The 19,233-nt window shown below is 40.8% G+C and overlaps 3 protein-coding genes across 5 annotated transcripts; all 3 read left to right on the top strand.

Annotated features, from left to right (window-relative positions):
* Positions 1-765: 765 nt before the first annotated feature.
* Positions 766-6,179, top strand: cluap1 (clusterin associated protein 1). Of its 2 annotated transcripts, none has more exons than XM_070832014.1 (13): positions 766-830; positions 1,237-1,302; positions 1,389-1,500; positions 1,970-2,054; positions 2,158-2,337; positions 2,844-2,939; positions 3,194-3,277; positions 3,387-3,520; positions 3,789-3,930; positions 4,418-4,490; positions 4,595-4,705; positions 4,943-4,992; positions 5,863-6,179. In XM_070832014.1, the coding sequence occupies exons 2-13, from the start codon at positions 1,281-1,283 to the stop codon at positions 6,034-6,036; spliced, it is 1,263 nt and encodes a 420-aa protein (XP_070688115.1). In that variant the 5' UTR covers positions 766-830; positions 1,237-1,280; the 3' UTR covers positions 6,037-6,179. The 2 variants fall into 2 exon arrangements, with proteins under 2 accessions (XP_070688115.1, XP_070688116.1); XM_070832015.1 differs by having other exon boundaries at positions 784-830; positions 1,266-1,302.
* Positions 6,180-6,964: 785 nt separating this feature from the next.
* Positions 6,965-9,642, top strand: ccdc124 (coiled-coil domain containing 124). Of its 2 annotated transcripts, none has more exons than XM_070832016.1 (5): positions 6,965-7,048; positions 7,607-7,784; positions 8,536-8,734; positions 8,896-9,001; positions 9,153-9,642. In XM_070832016.1, the coding sequence occupies exons 2-5, from the start codon at positions 7,626-7,628 to the stop codon at positions 9,355-9,357; spliced, it is 669 nt and encodes a 222-aa protein (XP_070688117.1). In that variant the 5' UTR covers positions 6,965-7,048; positions 7,607-7,625; the 3' UTR covers positions 9,358-9,642. The 2 variants fall into 2 exon arrangements, with proteins under 2 accessions (XP_070688117.1, XP_070688119.1); XM_070832018.1 differs by having other exon boundaries at positions 7,042-7,104.
* Positions 9,643-13,256: 3,614 nt separating this feature from the next.
* kcnn1b (potassium intermediate/small conductance calcium-activated channel, subfamily N, member 1b) lies at positions 13,257-18,797 on the top strand. Its single transcript, XM_070832013.1, has 9 exons — positions 13,257-14,384; positions 14,847-15,266; positions 15,484-15,579; positions 15,818-16,236; positions 16,332-16,473; positions 16,927-17,037; positions 17,339-17,466; positions 17,669-17,738; positions 18,510-18,797. Exons 1-9 carry the CDS (start codon positions 13,257-13,259, stop codon positions 18,795-18,797), a joined length of 2,802 nt encoding a protein of 933 aa, XP_070688114.1.
* Positions 18,798-19,233: the final 436 nt, after the last annotated feature.

The raw sequence follows: 19,233 nt of genomic DNA, 5'->3' as shown, positions 1-19,233 counted from the left end.
CATGCCTGATTTCAGGCAGAGAGCAGCTTTAAATTCATATGATACTTAAGTCAATACTTTGCACACATTTCCTCCTTGAGAACTTTTCAGGCTCATAAATGTTGCTTGCTTTAACCCCTCCAGCAGATACAATAAACCACAATATGTCGGTAGAAGAAAGAGGAAGAAAATGATTCCTTTATTCAGTCAAAAGTAGCAAAACATTTTATCAAAGTGCAAAATTAGTGCAAATATATAAGCTTGCAATAATTGATATATGATACGGTATTAACAAGATGCTATTATATATATATATATGGATTACATTTATAAGCTAATCATATTTTAATGTAAAAATTCATCTGTATTGTAACTAGTGACTATGGTTGTAAAATAAGTACCTGCAATGTTGTGAAATATAAGTACCTTAAAAAACAGTTTGGGGTTGATGTGAGTGCAGTTTTGATGTGAGAAAATTTAGTTTTTCCTGAGGACACTTTGTAAATGCAATTTTTCAATTGATATACACTGTTAAAAAAAATAGCTGATTAGCTTAAATTTCCCTTAAAATCATAAATTCCTTAATTCGATCATATCTGCAATATCTGCCGTTCACCATTTGCACGCACTTTGGGAAGTGTCTTTACAACAAACGTTACAAAAATTGAATACACACATGTCTTAATTACACTTTCTTTATATACGACAAAAAGGAACAACACTCAAACACAAACACAGTCTTTATGATCGCGCTGAGCTTCCGTAGAACAGGAATCTGTTTCCATAGTTACCATCTATGGAAGAAGTGAGCTAACATTAGCGTCAAGCTAGCTCAGATTAAACAACGACAGGTAAGAGAGCCACGATTAGTCCCATAAACACGACATGCTGTGCTTGCTAACCGCTAATCACACAGTTCAGAAGAATACTCTCTTGTAACACGCTAACTTGCCGAGCGTTAGCTTTTTGCTAACTTACATTTAGCCACAAGCTAACGTTAGCTAGGCTATGTAACGTTAATGATAACTCTGCTACTGTAACTGTTCAACTGACGTTGTTTGTTAAACATTTATGTAATATTAATATCTCAATTGGCGTTAAATCACTAAGGAATCTATTATATCACGCTAAGAACTTTAGCTTCCACCGCCTTACAATGTTAATGGAGGTCAGGATTTAACGTTATAGTCTAGTCTAGTCCACTATACAGAATCAGTTGCTTGGTTGTAAATAATATTTTCTCTCTTTTGCTGCCAGAGGAGGAACAAGTACATGTTGCAGTACAGGACCTCCCTGTCAAAATGTCCTTCAGAGACTTAAGAAGTAAGTATGTGTTTGTGATAAACATAATATCACTTGTTCTGTGTCTGTATACGTGTTAGTAATGAGAGCTGCATTTCATTCGACAGATTTCACAGAGATGATGAGGGCCTTGGGCTATCCACGGTTAATATCCATGGAGAACTTCAGAACACCAAACTTCTCTTTAGTGGCAGAAATCCTAATATGGCTTGTGAAGAGGTATGTATGCGTGAGCGTCACAAATTTCACATTCTTCAAGTTTAAAAAAAATCCAATCCAAAAACCTGTGATCGTTTCTTTGTTGGGAATTTTTAGACACACTCTTACTGATCCATCAAAAAGTAAACGCATAATATTCTTTGTTTTCAGTAAATTTGTGCACACACACTATTTTACGATAATTGAATTAAAGTTATACTTTGTATTATGTGGAACTTCCCAGGAAGGGAAAATGATCAGTTTTCAGTTTAATGTAGTTAACACATTTACTAACTCTGTAAGCAAATCTCAGTATGTCGTCTACTCCATGCTCCATGCTTTGTTTCTGCCTTCCTCTTGGTTTGGATGTCTATAATTTTACTTAGATCAGCCAACACCATGTACAGATATCACATTGGTAGCGGGGGATACCATGACGCATTTGCTCTTCGACTTTTCTACCTGTCCTTCTCTTTCTTCTTACATGTAGATATGAGCCTCAGATGGATATTCCCACCGATGTAGACACAGAGTCAGACAGAATATTCTTCATCAAGGCCGTGGCCCAGTTCATGGTGACATCTTTTCTTAAGTTTATTCAAAATATACACATCACTCTCAGCTATTTAGGGCCAGCTGTTTTCAGTATGTTTTAACCGGTGTCTCATACGGTTGCAGGCGACTAAGGCTCACATCAAATTGAACACCAAGCGTCTCTACCAGGCTGATGGCTACGCAGTGAAAGAGATGCTGAAGATCACCTCAGTGCTGTACAGCGCTATGAAGACCAAGCAGATGGCCCTGGGAGATCAAATCGAGGAGGACAACAGCAAGTTCAAGTTTGACCTCGGCTCTCGGGTGAGATGCGGTTTTACACAGTGCAATGTTGCGTGCATGTTACTGTATTCTTACGTCTTTCTAAGCTTAATACCTAAGCTATCATCTCCAAGGAGTTTGAGAGAAGAATTGACATCTAAGTTGAGCTATTGTTGAAAACTAAGTAGATGACATATATTGTGCAGTGAAGCAGATGTGAATGTGCCCCACGTTCAGGTTGGTTTTATTAACTTTTGCTGCATTACTTGCACAGAATCTAGTTGGTCACTATGTGTGACCCACATACATGTCGACATTCAGATTAAAACACTGTAGTCAACACAGTATAGTAACTTAACATCGCATGGTATTTATAGTATTTTGTATCTTGTATGTTTTTTCCTCTGTATGAACCCTTTTAATGAGCTTTTCTCAGCTTAATGTTTGTGATTGCTGTTTTACTTCTTTTTTTAATCTATGTTTTATCAAAGCCTAGGTCAATGACAAAACTGTTTCACTAATTACATGTCACTCTGTCTTCACTTTAGATTTCGGATCTTAAAGCAGCTCGGCAGCTGGCTTCTGAGGTCACATCAAAAGGAGCAACTCTGTACGATTTACTGGGAAAAGAGGTGGACCTAAGGGTGAGGGAGTGCACAGATATTAACAGATGGACATACTGGATTCCATTTTCCATAATGTTGAGTCCCCACAATCCTTTACAGTAAAAGAAAAAGTTAATGTAACAATGTTTTGGAAAGGTCAAAAATTATGTGGCTTTGTTTTTCCTCAGTGAGTCAAAGCTGCTGCTCTCAGATGATAACAGCTGTACAACTTCAATGCAGTCTACGTGATGCACAAGATCACTCTTCTGTCTTTGTCGTCAATGTCCCCACAGGAAATGAGAACTGCGGCCATCGCCAGACCTCTGGAGATCAATGAGACTGAAAAGGCCCTGAGGGCTGCCATCAGGGAGGTTTTGGTATGTATTTAACCTGACAGCCTTCATTTTTCAAATTCACACAGGACTTGTTTTTAATCTATGAAATGGCATTGAATCTGCCAACCATGCCTTTGTGTCCATTGTCAAGGAAAGTGTGGAGAAGACCAAAGACATGCTGAGTAACGTTGTCTCTGATGAAACAAGCCTGGACGCTAAGATAGAAAAGAAGAAGCAGGAGCTGGAGAGAAATCGGAAGAGACTCCAGACACTGCAGAGTGTCAGGTCAGTTCACAGTCTGACTGAGAGCAGACAAGAATGATTCCCCAGTGCTTGTCGAGTAGAGTATTAGAGTAAATTAAAACAAAGCATTGAGTGAATGGAGGTGACTGTCATTTTGAGTTGAATTAATAAATATTATATATAATATATATATATATGTTTTCTTTCATTGACTTGCAGCAAGTTTTTAAACAAAACTTTGACTAACTAAGCATGTCTGTGCTCACCCCCTTGTAAGTGCTTGTTTTATGTTTTTCTCTCCATTTTTTAGACCGGCTTTCATGGATGAATATGAGAAGATTGAGGAAGATCTGCATAAGCAGTATGACACCTATGTGGAGAAGTTCAGGAACCTCTGCTTCCTGGAGTCTCAGCTGGATGAATACCACAGACTGGAGCAGGAGAGGTTTGAGGTGAGTGTTTGTGTATCATATGTAGAACTCTGAAGGACTTGCTGTGGAAATACTCATATTTAACTAACACTGTGAGTTACCTTTGCTTAAACAAATTGCCAATTTGTCTCAGCAATGCTCAGCAAAGACACATAGTTTATTCGTTCCTTCTTTTCCACTGTAGATGCATACATATCACAGACAAGTAAGACAAACAATCAGAAAATATGGGTTTGAAAATGTACAAAAATATTAAAATGAACTCTGTGATGAGGAAAGAATAAATACTCGTCACAAACATTGAATCCCTCTGAAAGTTCAGAGGGATGAGAGTGACTCCTATTCCACTACAGAGGTTTGAGATGAGAGACTATCAATAATACAGAGAGCGCTTGGAAATTTGATTTGACAGATGCATGAAGGTCCGTGTAAACGTACGCTTCTCTCCTCTCAGCAGCCCTCATAATGCCACATGCTACACGTCTTTGTCCTTTTCCTTCCGCTGCAGGAGGCTGAAAACACGCTGAGGATGATGCAGCACAAACTGAGGGAAGAAGAGAGGGATCTGATGAAGAGTTCCCGTGAGACCACTGAACACGCACAATGAAAGCAAAGCAATGTTCACATAATTTCAATCCCTTTTACGATCTCGCACCACTTCATTCATCAAATGTGTTTTGTGCAGTGAAAGACGAGGATTCTGACATGGACGTTCCAGAGGACGAAGGTTCAGACAGCGACATGGAGGAGTGTCGACCCTCTAAGCCACGGCCCACACGAAACGGCATCATGGCAGGTACACAGACGAGGCACAGCCAGGTCGTTGTTATGATCAACTATTAGTTTCTTGGAAAACATTGCTAAAACTTAAGTTCATATGAGAAAATTATCTTCACTGTTTATGCTTTCTATGATTCTGATTGGTTTCATAGAAGCAGTTCTCAAAAAAAAAAAGAAATCCATCAAAACCTATCATCAAACTTAATGTATCTACTTTAATGTAAATTGAGTGTTGGCTCTGTTTGCCCCACAGGAAGAGGAGGTCGATTCATCGGGAACATGCAGGGTGGCGATAGTGATGAGGTTCGTACTGCCAGCAACATCAATACATGACTCCTTCTTTTTTCTTCTTAAGTTAACCCTGGTGCTGCTGGCATCTGTTCAGTTTGTGTGCTACAATTTGGAAAAATGAAAACTCTTTTGCTGATTTTGCTCCCAGTGGCCCTAGATGGCGCTCTCTTAACTGTGTCACTCATCCATTCACATCTGTTTGGGTTTCCATTTTGTCACCCTTTTCCACGTCTTACCTTTCTCTGTCATTCGCTTATATTTTAAAAGCCATCTTTAGCAGTTTCCAGAAGGTCAATCCTTCCTGCCAAAAAACAACGGAAAGGAAAGGTTTGTGCAGGACCAGGATCCAGTTCACCTCTTGTTCCTCTGTGTATTTAAAGGAAGAATCCATTCTCAAATTCTCTGACACAGTCGAGTTTGTTCACAAAGACAGTAAGTGGAGAGACAGAAATAATAACTTCATCACTGTCTCTTCCACAATACATTACACTACACTACAATACAATACAATACAATACACTATAATTTTTGGACGTTGGTGAACAGGTTTTTGAAGTTTGTGTAATGGATTTTTCCTTTTAAATTAGTTAAATGGTTTAATTGGCCCCAAGTAGTTGTGTTACTCCAGGTGGATATGTGATTCACTGTTAAACCAGTTCTGATTCAGATCCTCCCGTCTGTCCGTTTTTTTGTGAGACATTAGCTGGTTGAGTGTTTAGTTCGAGTGAAAACATGTCTGTCCCTGTTGTGGTTACACATTGTGTGTTAAACTCAACCAAATCACCCAGAAGAGAAAAGTTCACTTTGAACTTTGGACTTGAAACTATGAGCTTTCTCCAGTTGTTGCTGTAATCATGTGTCTCTGCTTGCCTGCTGTTTCAGACTGAAGACAGCGAGATTGACGTGGATGAGGATGACGAGGAAGATGAGGAAGGCGAGGAGGAGAGCAAGGATTTGGAGGATGACAGTCTGGAGGGCCCAGTGTCCAGGGGTGCCCGCCCCTCCAGGGGGGGCGTGAGACCGCCTCTGCTAGAGGAAAGCGACAATGACTTTTGAATGACACACGCATACAGATGAGCTCCAGCTGTTTGTGTTTTCCCGCTCAGATTAGACCGTCTCACTGCTTCTCAGAAATACGCATTAATTATCACTATCATTATCATAATTCCATCATGTTGTTTCATCATAAACCTTCAATTTAGTTCTTGTTGAATTTTTGTGTAAACTATTTACATTTTAATAAAATATTGATTTAATATGACCTCTGTGGCCCCTGACTCAAGTACAGCATCAACATGACATTGTATTGTCCTAAGAGTCAGTCATGTATTGAGGCAGAATATTTGAATTTGGTGCAATTTTGAACATTTAAAAGAAAACACTATTTTTTACCTCCGCTGTAAGATGAATATTACTGGGTCAGATTTTACATTAGCATCAAACTGGGATATACTGTATATTTTCTTTGACGCTAAACGAAATTATCAATCTAAAACTCAATATATGACCAAAACAGACTTTTGGAGGAAAAAATACGTTTTAAATTTGAAACATCAAGTAAACAGTTGCATTGTGGAGGATTTGCAGCACCCTGTTCTTAATTCGAGCCCATAAAGTTCAATAAACAAAAAAAAAATCTCTACAATATTTGATTTCCTAATAAAGGACAGGTTTCAATGAGACAAAATGTGTTCACAAATAAGGATATGAATATTGAATACAAATTAATCTAGGACATAAAGTTTGACTGGGCCACAGTGATGCTTTGTTATATTATCAGTAAGAATTTAATCTTTAGGAATTGAAACCAATTTCATTTAAATGGAAGAAAGTCATTGTTTTGATATTTAGATAAAAATTTAAAATTTGACAAGTAATAAGAATGTGAAAGCCACAGCGGAGTGAAAAGTGCAGCGTTTTCCTTTAAAATTAAAATGAAAATTATAAAGAGCCCAATATTTAGAGAGGAGGAACTACGTCATCAGAGTGCGCCCAGGCTTCAGGGAGGAGGTGGCAGATGCCTCTTCGAAACAACAGTCAACTATCGTCTGTTTTTCCTCTCTCACTGGTAAGAAACCATGTTTGTACTCGGACATGTGTGAATTACGATCGTTATCCTCTTCGGTAAGTTCTGGTTAAATTAGACAGCGAACGGCCTGGTCGCTGGCAAATAAAGCAGCCCTGTTTATTAGGCTAACACCAGCTAGCTGCAGCTAACTGCAGTCGTTTGTGTAATTATAGAGAATTCCGTTATAGCTTAGTTAATATATAATAGCTAGTTTTGTTGTTTTGTCAAAGTGATGCTTTATGTTAGTTACGGTAACTATCTAATAAGAATAACTGTCTTCCGTGTCTTTAATCATCATACGAAATAAATTCTGGTGTAGTCACCCATCTCACCCCAAATGTAAACGCTGCATGTTGAACAATTACTTTTTTTTCAGTACATAGGTGATAAACACCACAAAGCAAAGCCTTTACCCCCTACAAAATACATTTTAGACATAAACATAATTTTCGGTAGGGCTTTGGGTCACTGTAGGTATTAGCATCGTTGGGTTAAATGACATTCAGCACTGGTTGTATCAGTATTGGGCCTTTAACAATGTCTTTCCTTGTGTCTCAGCTGAAGAGCAGCTGTTGGGATGCCAAAGAAGTTCCAGGGGGAGAACTCCAAGGCGGCCACAGCCAGAGCCCGCAAGGCCGAGGCCAAGGCAGTGGCAGACGCCCGCAAGAAGCAGCAGGAAGAAGATGCTCTGTGGCAAGAAACTGATAAACACGTACTGAAAAAAGAGCAGAGAAAGGTGAGCTGCCTCTTTTTTTTTTTTTTGTAGTGGTGCTGCTCACTTTGGCTTCAAGAATTTGATGTTTTAATGTATTTTTCGTCACTGTTATACTTACTTCCTGGTTGACGTGTGTACGGTGTATTTACTTGTAGATTAAATAATTAAAACATGAAAAAGAAAGGAGTGTAAACTCAAGATAAAGATGCTGTTTGTGGCCACTTATTTTGTCTCACGCACACATATCCACAGGTCTAAAGTCTAGATGGGATTAAATGTTAATTATTTCCAATGGGATATTTGGATGTTCTATTAGTGAGCAGATCAAACAAAGAACAATGATAATGGAGCAAATGAGGATACACCTAAATAATTCAGAATTTAAGCAATCACAAGATCAGTGTTTTTTAAGTAAACTCGAGTATTGCGATGTATACTTATCGTACTGGGCTTACTGTAGCTATCACTGTCTTTGACGCTTCCTCTCCTCAGTTGGAGGTTGACTCAACGTCTTATCAATTACACACAGAAGTGTAATGAGCACAGTGGACAGTCTTATGGGGACTTAACAGGAGATTTTCCTCAGCGATTCTGTTTGAACTTCATAGTATTTGGTGCAGAATGTTCTAAGCGTTTATTTATCCTCAGTGATGTCAGGGGGACATCAGCAAAGCTTTTTCTAATGGAGAAGGGATGGCTTGTGTCATAATACATTTATATGTGTTAAAAGTACAGCACAGAAGCCTGATGAGACAGCTCTCCGCCTTTGCAGGATGACAAGGAGAAGAAGAGGGCTGAGGTGCTGGAGAGGAAAAAGGAAAATCAGCGACTTCTGGATGAGGAGAGTGCTAAGATTAAAGGCAAAGCACAGAGGGAATCTGTATCTGGAGGAAAAGTGACTCGCGCCCAGATCGAGGAGGTGCTTGAGAACGAGCTGCAGCAGCACCAGCAGCAGGAGCTCAAACCAAAAGGTGAAGTTTTAGATGAAGATGAAGACAAAACAAGCTGGTTAGAATAAAGATGAAATTTAAGTGGAAATTAGATGCAGTCCAGCAGCACTGGTTGTTTTGAGGATCAAATCAGTACGCTTTCGTTATCATGACATGTTTCAAGTAAAAATTTCTTCCCACAGAAAAGAGCCACCTGGAGACTCCACTGGAGGAGAACGTGAACAGAATTATCCCTGAAGAAGGAACTGTGGAAGCCAGAACAATAGAAGATGCTATCTCTGCCCTCAGGTATCCATCATTCACCGTTTGTTCTATTTATGACATCCTGCTGTCCTCGTGGTTACTCCGGTGATGATTTACAGGAAGTTTGTCAGGTCATGAAACGATTTGCGAATCAAAAATAACAATCCATCATCACATCTTCTCTTCCTGTCCACAGCACGGGGCCCGAGGATGTCGACCACCACCCGGAGAGGAGGATGAAAGCAGCGTTTGCTGCTTATGAGGAAGCCAACATGCCTCGCCTAAAAAAGGAGAACCCCAACATGAGGCTGTCGCAGCTGAAGCAACAGTTGAAGAAGGAGTGGATGAAGGCACCAGAGAACCCGCTGAACCAGCGCTTTGCCACCTACAACACAAAGTGAACACTTTCTTTTCCCCCCCATGACGCCATCTGAAAACTGTCTGCCTATGCACAATGGGGACTTCCATTGATAAATTGAATAATTTCATCTAAAAATGAGTGTTGCTGACAAGAGCTTCGCCGCTACCTGCCCAGACGCAATCTTTCCAGCATCAGAGGGCTTTGTTGGTCCGTTCATTAGCAAGGAGAAGCTCATATTCCCTTATCAAGGTCACAACTGATCATCATGTCTGTGCACTTGGCCTCTAATGAGGCATTTCAGCATCTAATAAATTTAATTTCATCATTTCTCTCTTTTTTTTTTTAAACACTTCTCGGGAGGTGGGAAGCCAGATGTTTTGAGCGTAACTTATTAAAGTTCACCACTCAACATTTCTTGTTGCTTTTAAACACCAGACATCTCCCTCTTTGTTCACGAAGTAACGAAGTCACACACGGAAATCAAACATTTTTGCAAACTGCTGCTGTGGAAGTTAACTATAGTTTTGTGTCCAAGGTATAAAAAAAAAAAAAAAAAAATCATCAAAAATCAAAGTGAGCTTAAAATAGCTGTGGCGTTGGCAAGTGACTAACCAGCTGTTTTTTTTAATTAAAAGCAGAACAGCTGGCTTTAGAAATTGAAGCCACTGTCACCAGTGCATTAAGAGTCTTGCCATGAAAATGCACTAATATGAAATGGATTTTCTACCAAGGCGTCTTTACTGTGTGTCATAGGCATACAACACTAACGCCCAACCCTTATATACACATTTAATCTAAAATATTGCTGGATGGCCCAGTGGTCACAGAGATTAACTGTAATTGTGCGAGTTTACTCCCCATAACATCTTAGTTTTTCTGTTGTCTGTCAGCCAGATGGTGAGGACCCACGATGATGCTTTGGAAGAGAGTTTGTTAAAAGCTCAAGTATTCACACAAGTGTGATTCTTTCACTGGCTGTACAGCCTAATAGTTACCTAACATAATAGTCAGCTGATGGGGCCCCCCGTCCCGTGTTCTGAGGTGTCGTCCTCAGCAGGGTTTGCTAAGAGCGATGTTGGTCATATAGTGTCTAGTTAAGCCATTATGTGACTTTGCAGAGGCCTGTTAGATCTACTGTAACCAATAAAAGAAGCACGCTCTTCTTTGCCTTTTAACTCAACTAAAATAGAGAACTAATTCAGCTGTTGTAACAGGCAGACCGATGCTCTGTAATGTTTTATTAGTGCTGCATAAAGCTCTCATCGGGGTTGCACAACAAATACAAAACATCCACTTTTTCTTCCTGTTTTTAACGATCTCAGGGTCTCAATCTATGGCTAAACTCTGCCATCCTTATCTACCCCGGCAGACCCTCGGTTAGGCTTTAAGGTCCTATTATCTTCACACAGAAGTGGATGGTGACGTCTGAAAACAGAGGGCTCACGATTACAGTCCAACCACAACAAAGTCTGGTGTGCATGGCTGCAACTTCCCCAATTTAAATACAAGTAATTTAAAATGCAGAACTGGATCATACACTGCTATTTGGTAATATTTCTTTGGTAATCTTAACAAAACATTTTAAATCCACTTCAGTGTAACAACAAAATTAAGGGGAAAACTGTCTGTTTTTTGCACCCTAACATTTTCAAAATGATTTATGAATTAGTTTGAATGAATATTACCATTGTAGTTGTTGTAGTTTTTTAGGTAGATTAGCATTTATTTATTTATTTATTTACATGGGCAGCAATGGTGTGTCCATAGCTGCTGTCGGTCACAAAGGTTTCCTCCAGCGCAGCAACATTTATGTACTGAGCTGCTGAGGCAGCAAGCTGTAGGCTTTGTAGGGTTGTCGAATGCCATGTGGAGAGACAGAGAGCAGGGATAGAAACAGAGCTTTAGCAGCCAAAGTGTAAGTACCATACAGGTAAAACAAGTTGAACAGTTAAACTAAAACAAATAAAATAAAAAATAGGGGTTTAACCACAGAGCAAGGCTTCTCCACAGGCCTGAAAGTGAAAGGAGAATATGCACAGCATTTACAGGCTTTAAATGCTTAGCAAATGCAAAAAATCATTTGTTTTTACTGGTCAATATTCAAGAAAAGCAAATATATTTATGGGACTAGTTCCCTTTGTAAAAATGGCATGTACATAAAGGGCATCAGATCTGTTTTATGTTTGAGGGTCGTGAACATCTGATGAGATGGACCTCTCTTAACTTTTAAACAGGGGGGGGGTATTTTTTAAAATATCTTTTCATAGAATTATTCTAAAGTCGTTCATGTTGTCACGTTTGTTAAGTCATTTAGGACACATCTGTGGAGGCCTTCATTCAGAACCAGATTTTAAAATGGCCACCTTTGTCCAGCCACGCTCTTGTGGCAGAGGAGATAAGAGACTGTGAAAGGCCTTTGAACCACAGAGCTTCAATGACAAGTTCAACTGACCTTTTATTTTCCTTTTTTGCATTGAAAGTGTCCAGTTCCTTTTCTTTCCCCTAGCAACCTAATCAGTCCACTCCCAATTTATAGGGATTTCTTTGAGCTTGTACCTGTGATGTTCCGCCTCAACACTCTTGTCTGATGTCACGGGTTTTTGTTTGTCTGCGTCCTCACCTTTTGCTGCACCCTCCCACTCCCCGTCCATTTGCATGGGAGCCCTTTACCAGGCCAGCTGCTGCTGCCCTTTTCTTTCTTCTTGTTGAATTCTAATCATTATTTTCAAAGGAGAGCGTCTCCAAAGCTCCTTTTGTCAAGTGTTGGTTGGGAGGAGGCGAGCCGCCATCCAGCATCCACTGAAGTTGCTTCTCTTCTTAATAACACTTCTGTTCCGCAAACCGGGAGCATTTCCTGCGAGTTACCTGCTTTTTCAAGTTTGGAGAGAAAGAGAGCATTGAAGAAAAAGGTAAGGATTACCTGTAGTAGATGAGATTTTTGTCATTCAGTATTTTAATGGAAAAGGAGAACATTCTAAAAATTGAGTTGTAAAGTTGCAGCTGAAGGGTTAAAATTGAAAAGAAGACAAATACCATTTGTAATAATTAATTAGGTTTGTGCTCTTAGTAAATTACCAGCACCCATATAAAATAGTGGCTGAATGATGTAAAAACATCTGTTCTGTTTTGTTGTGGGAAAAATTATAAAATAGTAGACAACAACTAAGTAACATCATCTTAACGCTTTGTTGATAGTAATTTGAGACTGTAGCACTTAATAATTCTAAATTATGAAGTGCCTTCCTCCACACTCTACATTTATAATAATGTGAGAAGGTGAAGGGTGTAATTCTCTGAGCCTTCCTGATTTCCATGTCTAGCATAAGAGGGGGGGGGGGGTTACATCTGCTTTGGACAGAATGTTTCACATTCATAACCAGCTGAACACACAGTCTGAGATTAAACAAATTGTTGCTTTTATTTTAACAGTGATGATTTTGCCTGTTTGTATTGACATTGAAAGGATTGAATACTTTCGATGACCTTTTTTCCCCACAAGTCACATTGAGCAAAGGTCATTACTGAGGCCAAAGACGGACAAAATTCACAGATAAAAATGCCAGTTTTAAAGTTTAAAATATTTTATTTCTAAAGCAAGATAATATTAATTTCTATGTTTCTATGTTTTCCTCTGTTGCCTTTGAAGATAAGAGTAGAGTTACTTTAGAGTAGTTATTGATGTTTCTGTTTATTGTGGTCACTCAGACTTTATTCCTTATCCTGACTTTTGGGCCACGTTTATGGCACAAAAGCAGAAATAAAAAGCATTAATTGATAAATACTGTGTCCACATCATTCAACTGTAACATCCTGCATCCAAATATATTTCAGGATCTTTGTTCTACATCATCCTCGTCTTTCTCATCTTCCCTCTTTCTTTCCAGTTAGATGTAAATAAGTGGTCTGTGTGTGATCTAATTTCAGCTCTGCGGTGATGCCATGAGGTTGATTCTGGTTAAGCCCACCAATGCAACACGGCGCCTTGACTCAACAGGTGAAGTTTTCCGTGAAGGTGACCATGAGCATTGTACTTCAGGAGGTCCACCACCTCCAACAAAATCTCCTGAGGGGTGGCGTGATCGATACTCGGGTACCTCTGTGGAGGCATCTTCTTCCCCACAGGAGACGAGTCTGTGCTGTGTTTCATCTTCACCCCACGAGAGGTCTAATGGAATCAGTCCACCGAGAGTTTCAGCCCCAATGTCGCCGCTGAAAACCCGAAACTTGACCTTATCGCAGCTTAGTGATCAGGACTGGCTGCTGCTTTGTGGCCAGGTCAGCAGTGCAGGAGATGATTCCCCCTCAGCAGAGAGAGCAGGGACCAGCGTGGGGCATCCAAACCACAGTGACAGATGTGGTTGTTCCTGTCCAGATGCGCACCAACAATCAGAAGCCTCTAGTTTTCATCCACAATCCAAACAGAGCGCAGTCCAAGACGGCTTCTCCAGAGTTTCATACAAGAGAAGCCTTTCATCTTCACCACACATCCAGCCTTTCTCTCAAAGCGCCCAAACTTCGAGCACTTGCCAGGTTTTGCCACAGCAAACGAACCAAAGGGATCTTTTGAAACCTGCAACAAACCACCCGCAGGATAATTTCATGTTCCAGTGCAGTGACCAAGAAGATCGAAAAGAGCTACAGCAGCAGCCTTGCAGCCATTTAAGACCTAAAGAAAGCAGCCAAGCAAATTTATTCAACATCCCTCTAAACTCCAGCGAGTGTGCTGAGACCAATCAGAAACTTCACCAACATCCTCAGCCTGCTGTCACCGCAGACCTCAACTGGAGAGAGCTGTTCGGTAAAGAACCGGTGTTAGTTCAGCAGCGTCAGAAGCGAGACTCTCACTGCTCGATGAACGGTGATCAAGCCTGCAAGTCATCTGGAGATCCCTCCATCATCCTCAAGTGCCGCCATCTCCCTTACAACCCTCTGACCAGCACCCCGCGGGCGAAGAGGTCGTCTACTCCAGCCAGTAACAAAAGTGTCCAGTCCCTCTCCACCAGCCAGTTTAGTTCCCTTGAGAACCAGGATTTAGTGGAGGAGAGAGCTAGACAGCGACAAAGTCAGGTACAGGAATTTTCTTTGAACGCTCTAAGTTCCTGACCTGCTGTGGGACTTTACACACTGAAAATTTTAAATAAATCTAATGGAAATGCTGGGCAACTTTGCCAAATGGCAGCGTCATAACTGAGCTGAGTTGAAAAGCAACTTACCATTCTGTAGTTAGCGAAGCAGCAAGAAACCAAGAGATGTAAGACAAAGACAAAGTCCTAGAAAAAGTTATTGCACTGTTTTTTAATTCTGAAAATTTCCTACCAAAATCTGACAGTAGACTTTATTTTAGTTTGGTTTGCACGCAAAACAAATGGTTTTATTATGCCGTACATCCCTATTTGAAGTCCAGGTCCTGATTGTTAAGGCAAATTATGTATTTTCTCATATTTTCAGTCTTCTTTCTCTCAGCACACATTCTGTTGTCTGGTTAATTACACACCCTGTGCTGTTTTACTTTTGCAGACAAACCCTCAGCATCTCAGTGGATCCATACTCCTTAAACACACTCCTCCACTTTCTGACACCTTGGACACTGGTGACACAGTCAACGGCGATGCAGTGCGACCACTGAGCAGCCAGGGCACTTTAAGATCCAGCTTTGCGGATCTCCACTCAGGCCAGCAGCCCCTTCAGCTTCTTCACAGTGCCATCCTGGAGGACGCCTTCTCCAAAGTCATCAGAGAAGATTCCAGTAAGGCCAACAGTGAGAACCTGACCAGGGAGGACGGCAGCGTACCACAGAAGAAGACCAAGGATATCAGCTACCGGCTGGGTCAGAGAAAAGCTCTCTTTGGGAAGCGAAAACAGTTGAGCGACTACGCGTTGGTCTGTGGGATGTTTGGCATTATTGTCATGGTGATTGAGACAGAGCTGTCGAGGGGATTTTACAGCAAGGTACTGCAGTCCTCTACAAACCTTAATGCCAACATAGTATGTTGCTAGAACTGGTACCTTTTGGGGCTCTTTAAGCAACTATATATTTTTTTTAAAAAGCCCCCCATTACAACTTTTGAGATTTTGTGGGAAGATGTCACCCATTTGTTTTGGTCATTCAGTACATCTTCACAATGAGCTGCACTCACCATCAACTTTTTGCTTTCATTACTTACAGGAATCCATATATTCATATGTACTGAAAGGTCTGATCAGCCTCTCTACTGCTATTCTGCTTGGACTCATCGTGATGTACCATGCAAGGGAAATCCAGGTATGTACATACCAATGGTCCTTGGTTCGCCTAGCAAAGGTTCGCCAGTGTATTCTTAGTGTGCTTGATTTGCAGTTATTTTGTCTTTCATCGTAAAAATCTCAACTGTATTAATGAAACATTAAAATCCAAATATATGGTCCAAAGAAGTCAATGTGCTATTATTGTTCTTTTGCAGTCAATTGGGTCAATGAATGTACAAAACGTTTCACCCTAAAATCTTCTCTTCCTCCTGCAGCTCTTCATGGTTGACAACGGAGCAGACGACTGGAGGATAGCCATGACCTTTGAGCGGATACTCTTTGTCGTGTTTGAGCTCCTTATCTGCGCCATCCATCCCATCCCGGGCCAGTACGTGTTCACCTGGACTGCTCGACTGGTCTTCAGTTACACAGCATCAGTAGCGGACGCTGATGTGGACATCATCCTCTCTGTGCCGATGTTCCTGCGCCTCTATCTGATCGGCCGGGTCATGCTGCTCCACAGCAAGCTGTTCACTGATGCCTCCTCCCGCAGCATCGGGGCGCTCAACAAGATCAGCTTTGACACTCGTTTTGTGATGAAGACCCTGATGACCATCTGCCCCGGCACAGTCCTGCTGGTCTTCAGCGTGTCCTGTTGGATCATCGCAGCTTGGACCGTGCGTGTATGTGAGAGGTACCAGCTTGAAACTTCTGAACATCTCACTCTTTCCTTTTCTTCCTTTTGTCACCACTCGCATTGCTTCAATATCAGGTGTCATGTCTCCACAGATATCATGATGCACAAGAGGTGACCAGCACCTTCCTCGGAGCAATGTGGCTGATCTCCATCACCTTCCTGTCCATCGGCTATGGAGACATGGTCCCTCACACCTACTGTGGAAAGGGGGTTTGCCTGCTGACAGGAATCATGGTCAGACAAAACCAGACATGTATTAGAGAGCAAATCCCAAACTCATACCCATACCCACTATAGTCAAATCACACACTATAGCATAGCAACATTGTTTGGCTTTAAATGTGTAACAAACCTCAGCATTTATAGTTGTTCATAAAATTTGAATGAAACTAATTACATTTATATACAAGAAGAATCAAACAAAGAAATAACACATACATAACAAGACTTTTACTTGAACTTTTGGCTGCACAAAGCTGTCTTTTTACATTTACAGCACAATAAAAGTGTTTTTTTAACTCAACGCCTCTCTATAATACAGGATTATTATAGTTTTTCATGTTAACAGCAGCTTGAAAGTGTCACTTCTGTAAACATGCCACTTAAATGCCAATATAAAGCCTGCTCTAAAATAGTGATAGTGATATTCTATACTACAGTGTCAGTCAACACTGCTCCTCTCCTCAGGGAGCGGGCTGCACAGCCTTAGTGGTCGCTGTTGTTGCAAGGAAGTCAGAACTGACCAGAGCCGAAAAGCACGTCCACAACTTCATGATGGATACTCAGCTCTACAAAAAGGTATTTTTACACTCAGACGTGCTCATTTATTGCACATTATTTATAATAAAAGTTCAGTCAAAACAGTATTAAAAATTTTTTGCCCGTATTGGGTCATTTTACGTTGGTCAGATTTGCGTCTCAATAAACTTTAGAGAGGAACCTGATCAACAATCAGTCAGCGAAATAATGCGATACAGTAAACCAGTAAAATAAAAACAAGGAAGCAAAACAAAGCACACGATACAAACATTACATACTGTAAATGCTATAAGAAACAATTCATTATGTTCCTATCCTGCTCTTCCAACGGCCATCGTAGATAAAAAACACAGCAGCCAATGTGTTGAGGGAGACATGGCTGATCTACAAACACACCAAGCTGGTGAAGAAGATTGACCGTGCCAGAGTACGCCACCATCAGCGTAAATTCCTGCAAGCCATCCACCAGTAGGTATAAATCTGTCACCACCAGGGAGCGCAGAGTTGATACAAACAGAAATGCCATCACAGTTTCACTAATGTGCAGATAGGAACTGTACAGTTCGCTGGCATGTTTGTTCATATACTTATGAAGGTAATGAAGACAAACTGTTATTTGTGTTTAAATACCTGTCACAAAAGTGACTTTGCTTCTGATTTTTAATTCTAGACTCCGAAGTGTTAAAATGGAGCAAAGGAAACTGACTGATCAGGCCAATACAGTTGCTGACCTCGCCAAGGTTTGTATATGAAATAAACGTATGCAGTTAAACACGATGAGTGTGCAGAATGATTTATGTGCAGAGACACAAGAAGATTTTGCTTTTTATTTGCATTTAATTGCTGAACAGAGAAAATTGCTCTCTGTTCCTCTTCAGTCCAACTTGAACGTGTACGTATGAGCAGAGTTTTGTTACATCACAACACAACTAGTTTGGAACTTAATCATTGTCCAATAAGCAACTTATGCAAGTGTGAAACTTGAAGCCTCCAGCGCAGGTAATAATTATAGAAGGCATCTTGCTAAAGGTAAGTAAAAAATTAGCTTTTGTCATATTTGCTGCAACTGTCCTTATATCCTGACACTAGCAAATGAGACATCTGTGAAAAAATCTGGTTCCTCTGGCTCCTCCTGGTGCTCCTAATGGCACTTGCACCAATCCTATGTGCCTAAAAGCTGCTTATTTCAAATTCTCAAGTAAAGTCCACTCTCTTACCAACTGCAGTTTTAAACTTGTGAAAAGAAACATGCTTGCATATTCATAGATTATTTCAGAAAAAGAAAATGTTTTCTATCTGGAGTCAAAACTTTTTACAAAACTTTCTCTTTCAGTTAATTCTTGTATTTTTTTTAGCCACTGTGACCAGTAGAAACATATACAGCTTTTCTGCATTTATAATCTGTATTTATAATTTCAAATTTTGGAGAGAGAGAAGTGTGACACGCCACTTACCCCGACGAACATGCTGTAAAGTCAGACGTGTGAGCTGTCCTCCCTGTTGCTCTCCAGACTCAGAACATGATGTATGACGTGGTGTCGGAGCTGCAGCATCGAAGCGAGGAGCTGGACAGGAGGACTGTAGCTATGGAGGAGAAACTGGACTCCATCCTTCTCAGTGTGCAGTCGCTGCCCGTGGTGCTCTCTCAAGCAATAACAAAGCTACAAAAGGATTTCCTGGACGACTTGGCCTGTCGAGTCCACTTCCTGTCATCCTCCCTGAGCGCTGAGTGCTGTTCAGTCCCAGCCAGGCAGCTCTGTCCAGGATCCACCACACCAGAGACCCCATATAGCTCGTAGGCCTCACTCACTGATTTTCCCCTTAGTCTGCAACCTTTGTTTCCTGCTGGGAAGGATTTTCTCAACACGCACGCTTTTTCTTTCCCAGTAGCGCTCTGCTACACATTAATACAGTTACACACATTCACCCCTGGGAGTTACAGCTACCGCCTCACACTGAGCAGCTCCAATGAGAAGGGAAGTTCCTCAGTTGGGGGATGCTAGAGGAAGGGAAGAGTATTATTCCTTCATTTCCTCTGCTAAAAAGTTCCACAGTTAACCCAGGGACCATGTTATCACCCGGAAATAGAGAGACATCACTCCAAAAAGCCTCCTGATCGCACCCCAGAGATCTGTATAGGCAGATTATTTATGAGCTATGTCTTACAATACAATATACAATATAACTGTATAACAGCACGCACAATTAGGAGGACACCTATGAGCTCACAGACCT

Source organism: Pempheris klunzingeri, chromosome 6 (genome assembly GCF_042242105.1).
Source record: "Pempheris klunzingeri isolate RE-2024b chromosome 6, fPemKlu1.hap1, whole genome shotgun sequence".
Classification (NCBI taxonomy): domain Eukaryota; kingdom Metazoa; phylum Chordata; class Actinopteri; order Acropomatiformes; family Pempheridae; genus Pempheris; species Pempheris klunzingeri.
This window is presented reverse-complemented; position numbering and strand designations above follow the sequence as displayed.

Bases quoted from the DNA above. Each gene is read 5' to 3' on its own strand.
- kcnn1b (XM_070832013.1), top strand. From the start codon at position 13,257: ATGAGGTTGATTCTGGTTAAGCCCACCAATGCAACACGGCGCCTTGAC. The intron at 16,474-16,926 runs GTCAGACAAAAC...TCCTCTCCTCAG, and splicing joins GCCTGCTGACAGGAATCATG to GGAGCGGGCTGCACAGCCTT. The intron at 17,739-18,509 runs GTTTGTATATGA...GTTGCTCTCCAG, and splicing joins CAGTTGCTGACCTCGCCAAG to ACTCAGAACATGATGTATGA.
- ccdc124 (XM_070832016.1), top strand. From the start codon at position 7,626: ATGCCAAAGAAGTTCCAGGGGGAGAACTCCAAGGCGGCCACAGCCAGA. The intron at 7,785-8,535 runs GTGAGCTGCCTC...CCGCCTTTGCAG, and splicing joins TGAAAAAAGAGCAGAGAAAG to GATGACAAGGAGAAGAAGAG. The intron at 9,002-9,152 runs GTATCCATCATT...TCCTGTCCACAG, and splicing joins GATGCTATCTCTGCCCTCAG to CACGGGGCCCGAGGATGTCG.
- cluap1 (XM_070832014.1), top strand. From the start codon at position 1,281: ATGTCCTTCAGAGACTTAAGAA. The intron at 1,303-1,388 runs GTAAGTATGTGT...TTCATTCGACAG, and splicing joins GTCCTTCAGAGACTTAAGAA to ATTTCACAGAGATGATGAGG. The intron at 4,491-4,594 runs GTGAGACCACTG...TGTTTTGTGCAG, and splicing joins GGATCTGATGAAGAGTTCCC to TGAAAGACGAGGATTCTGAC.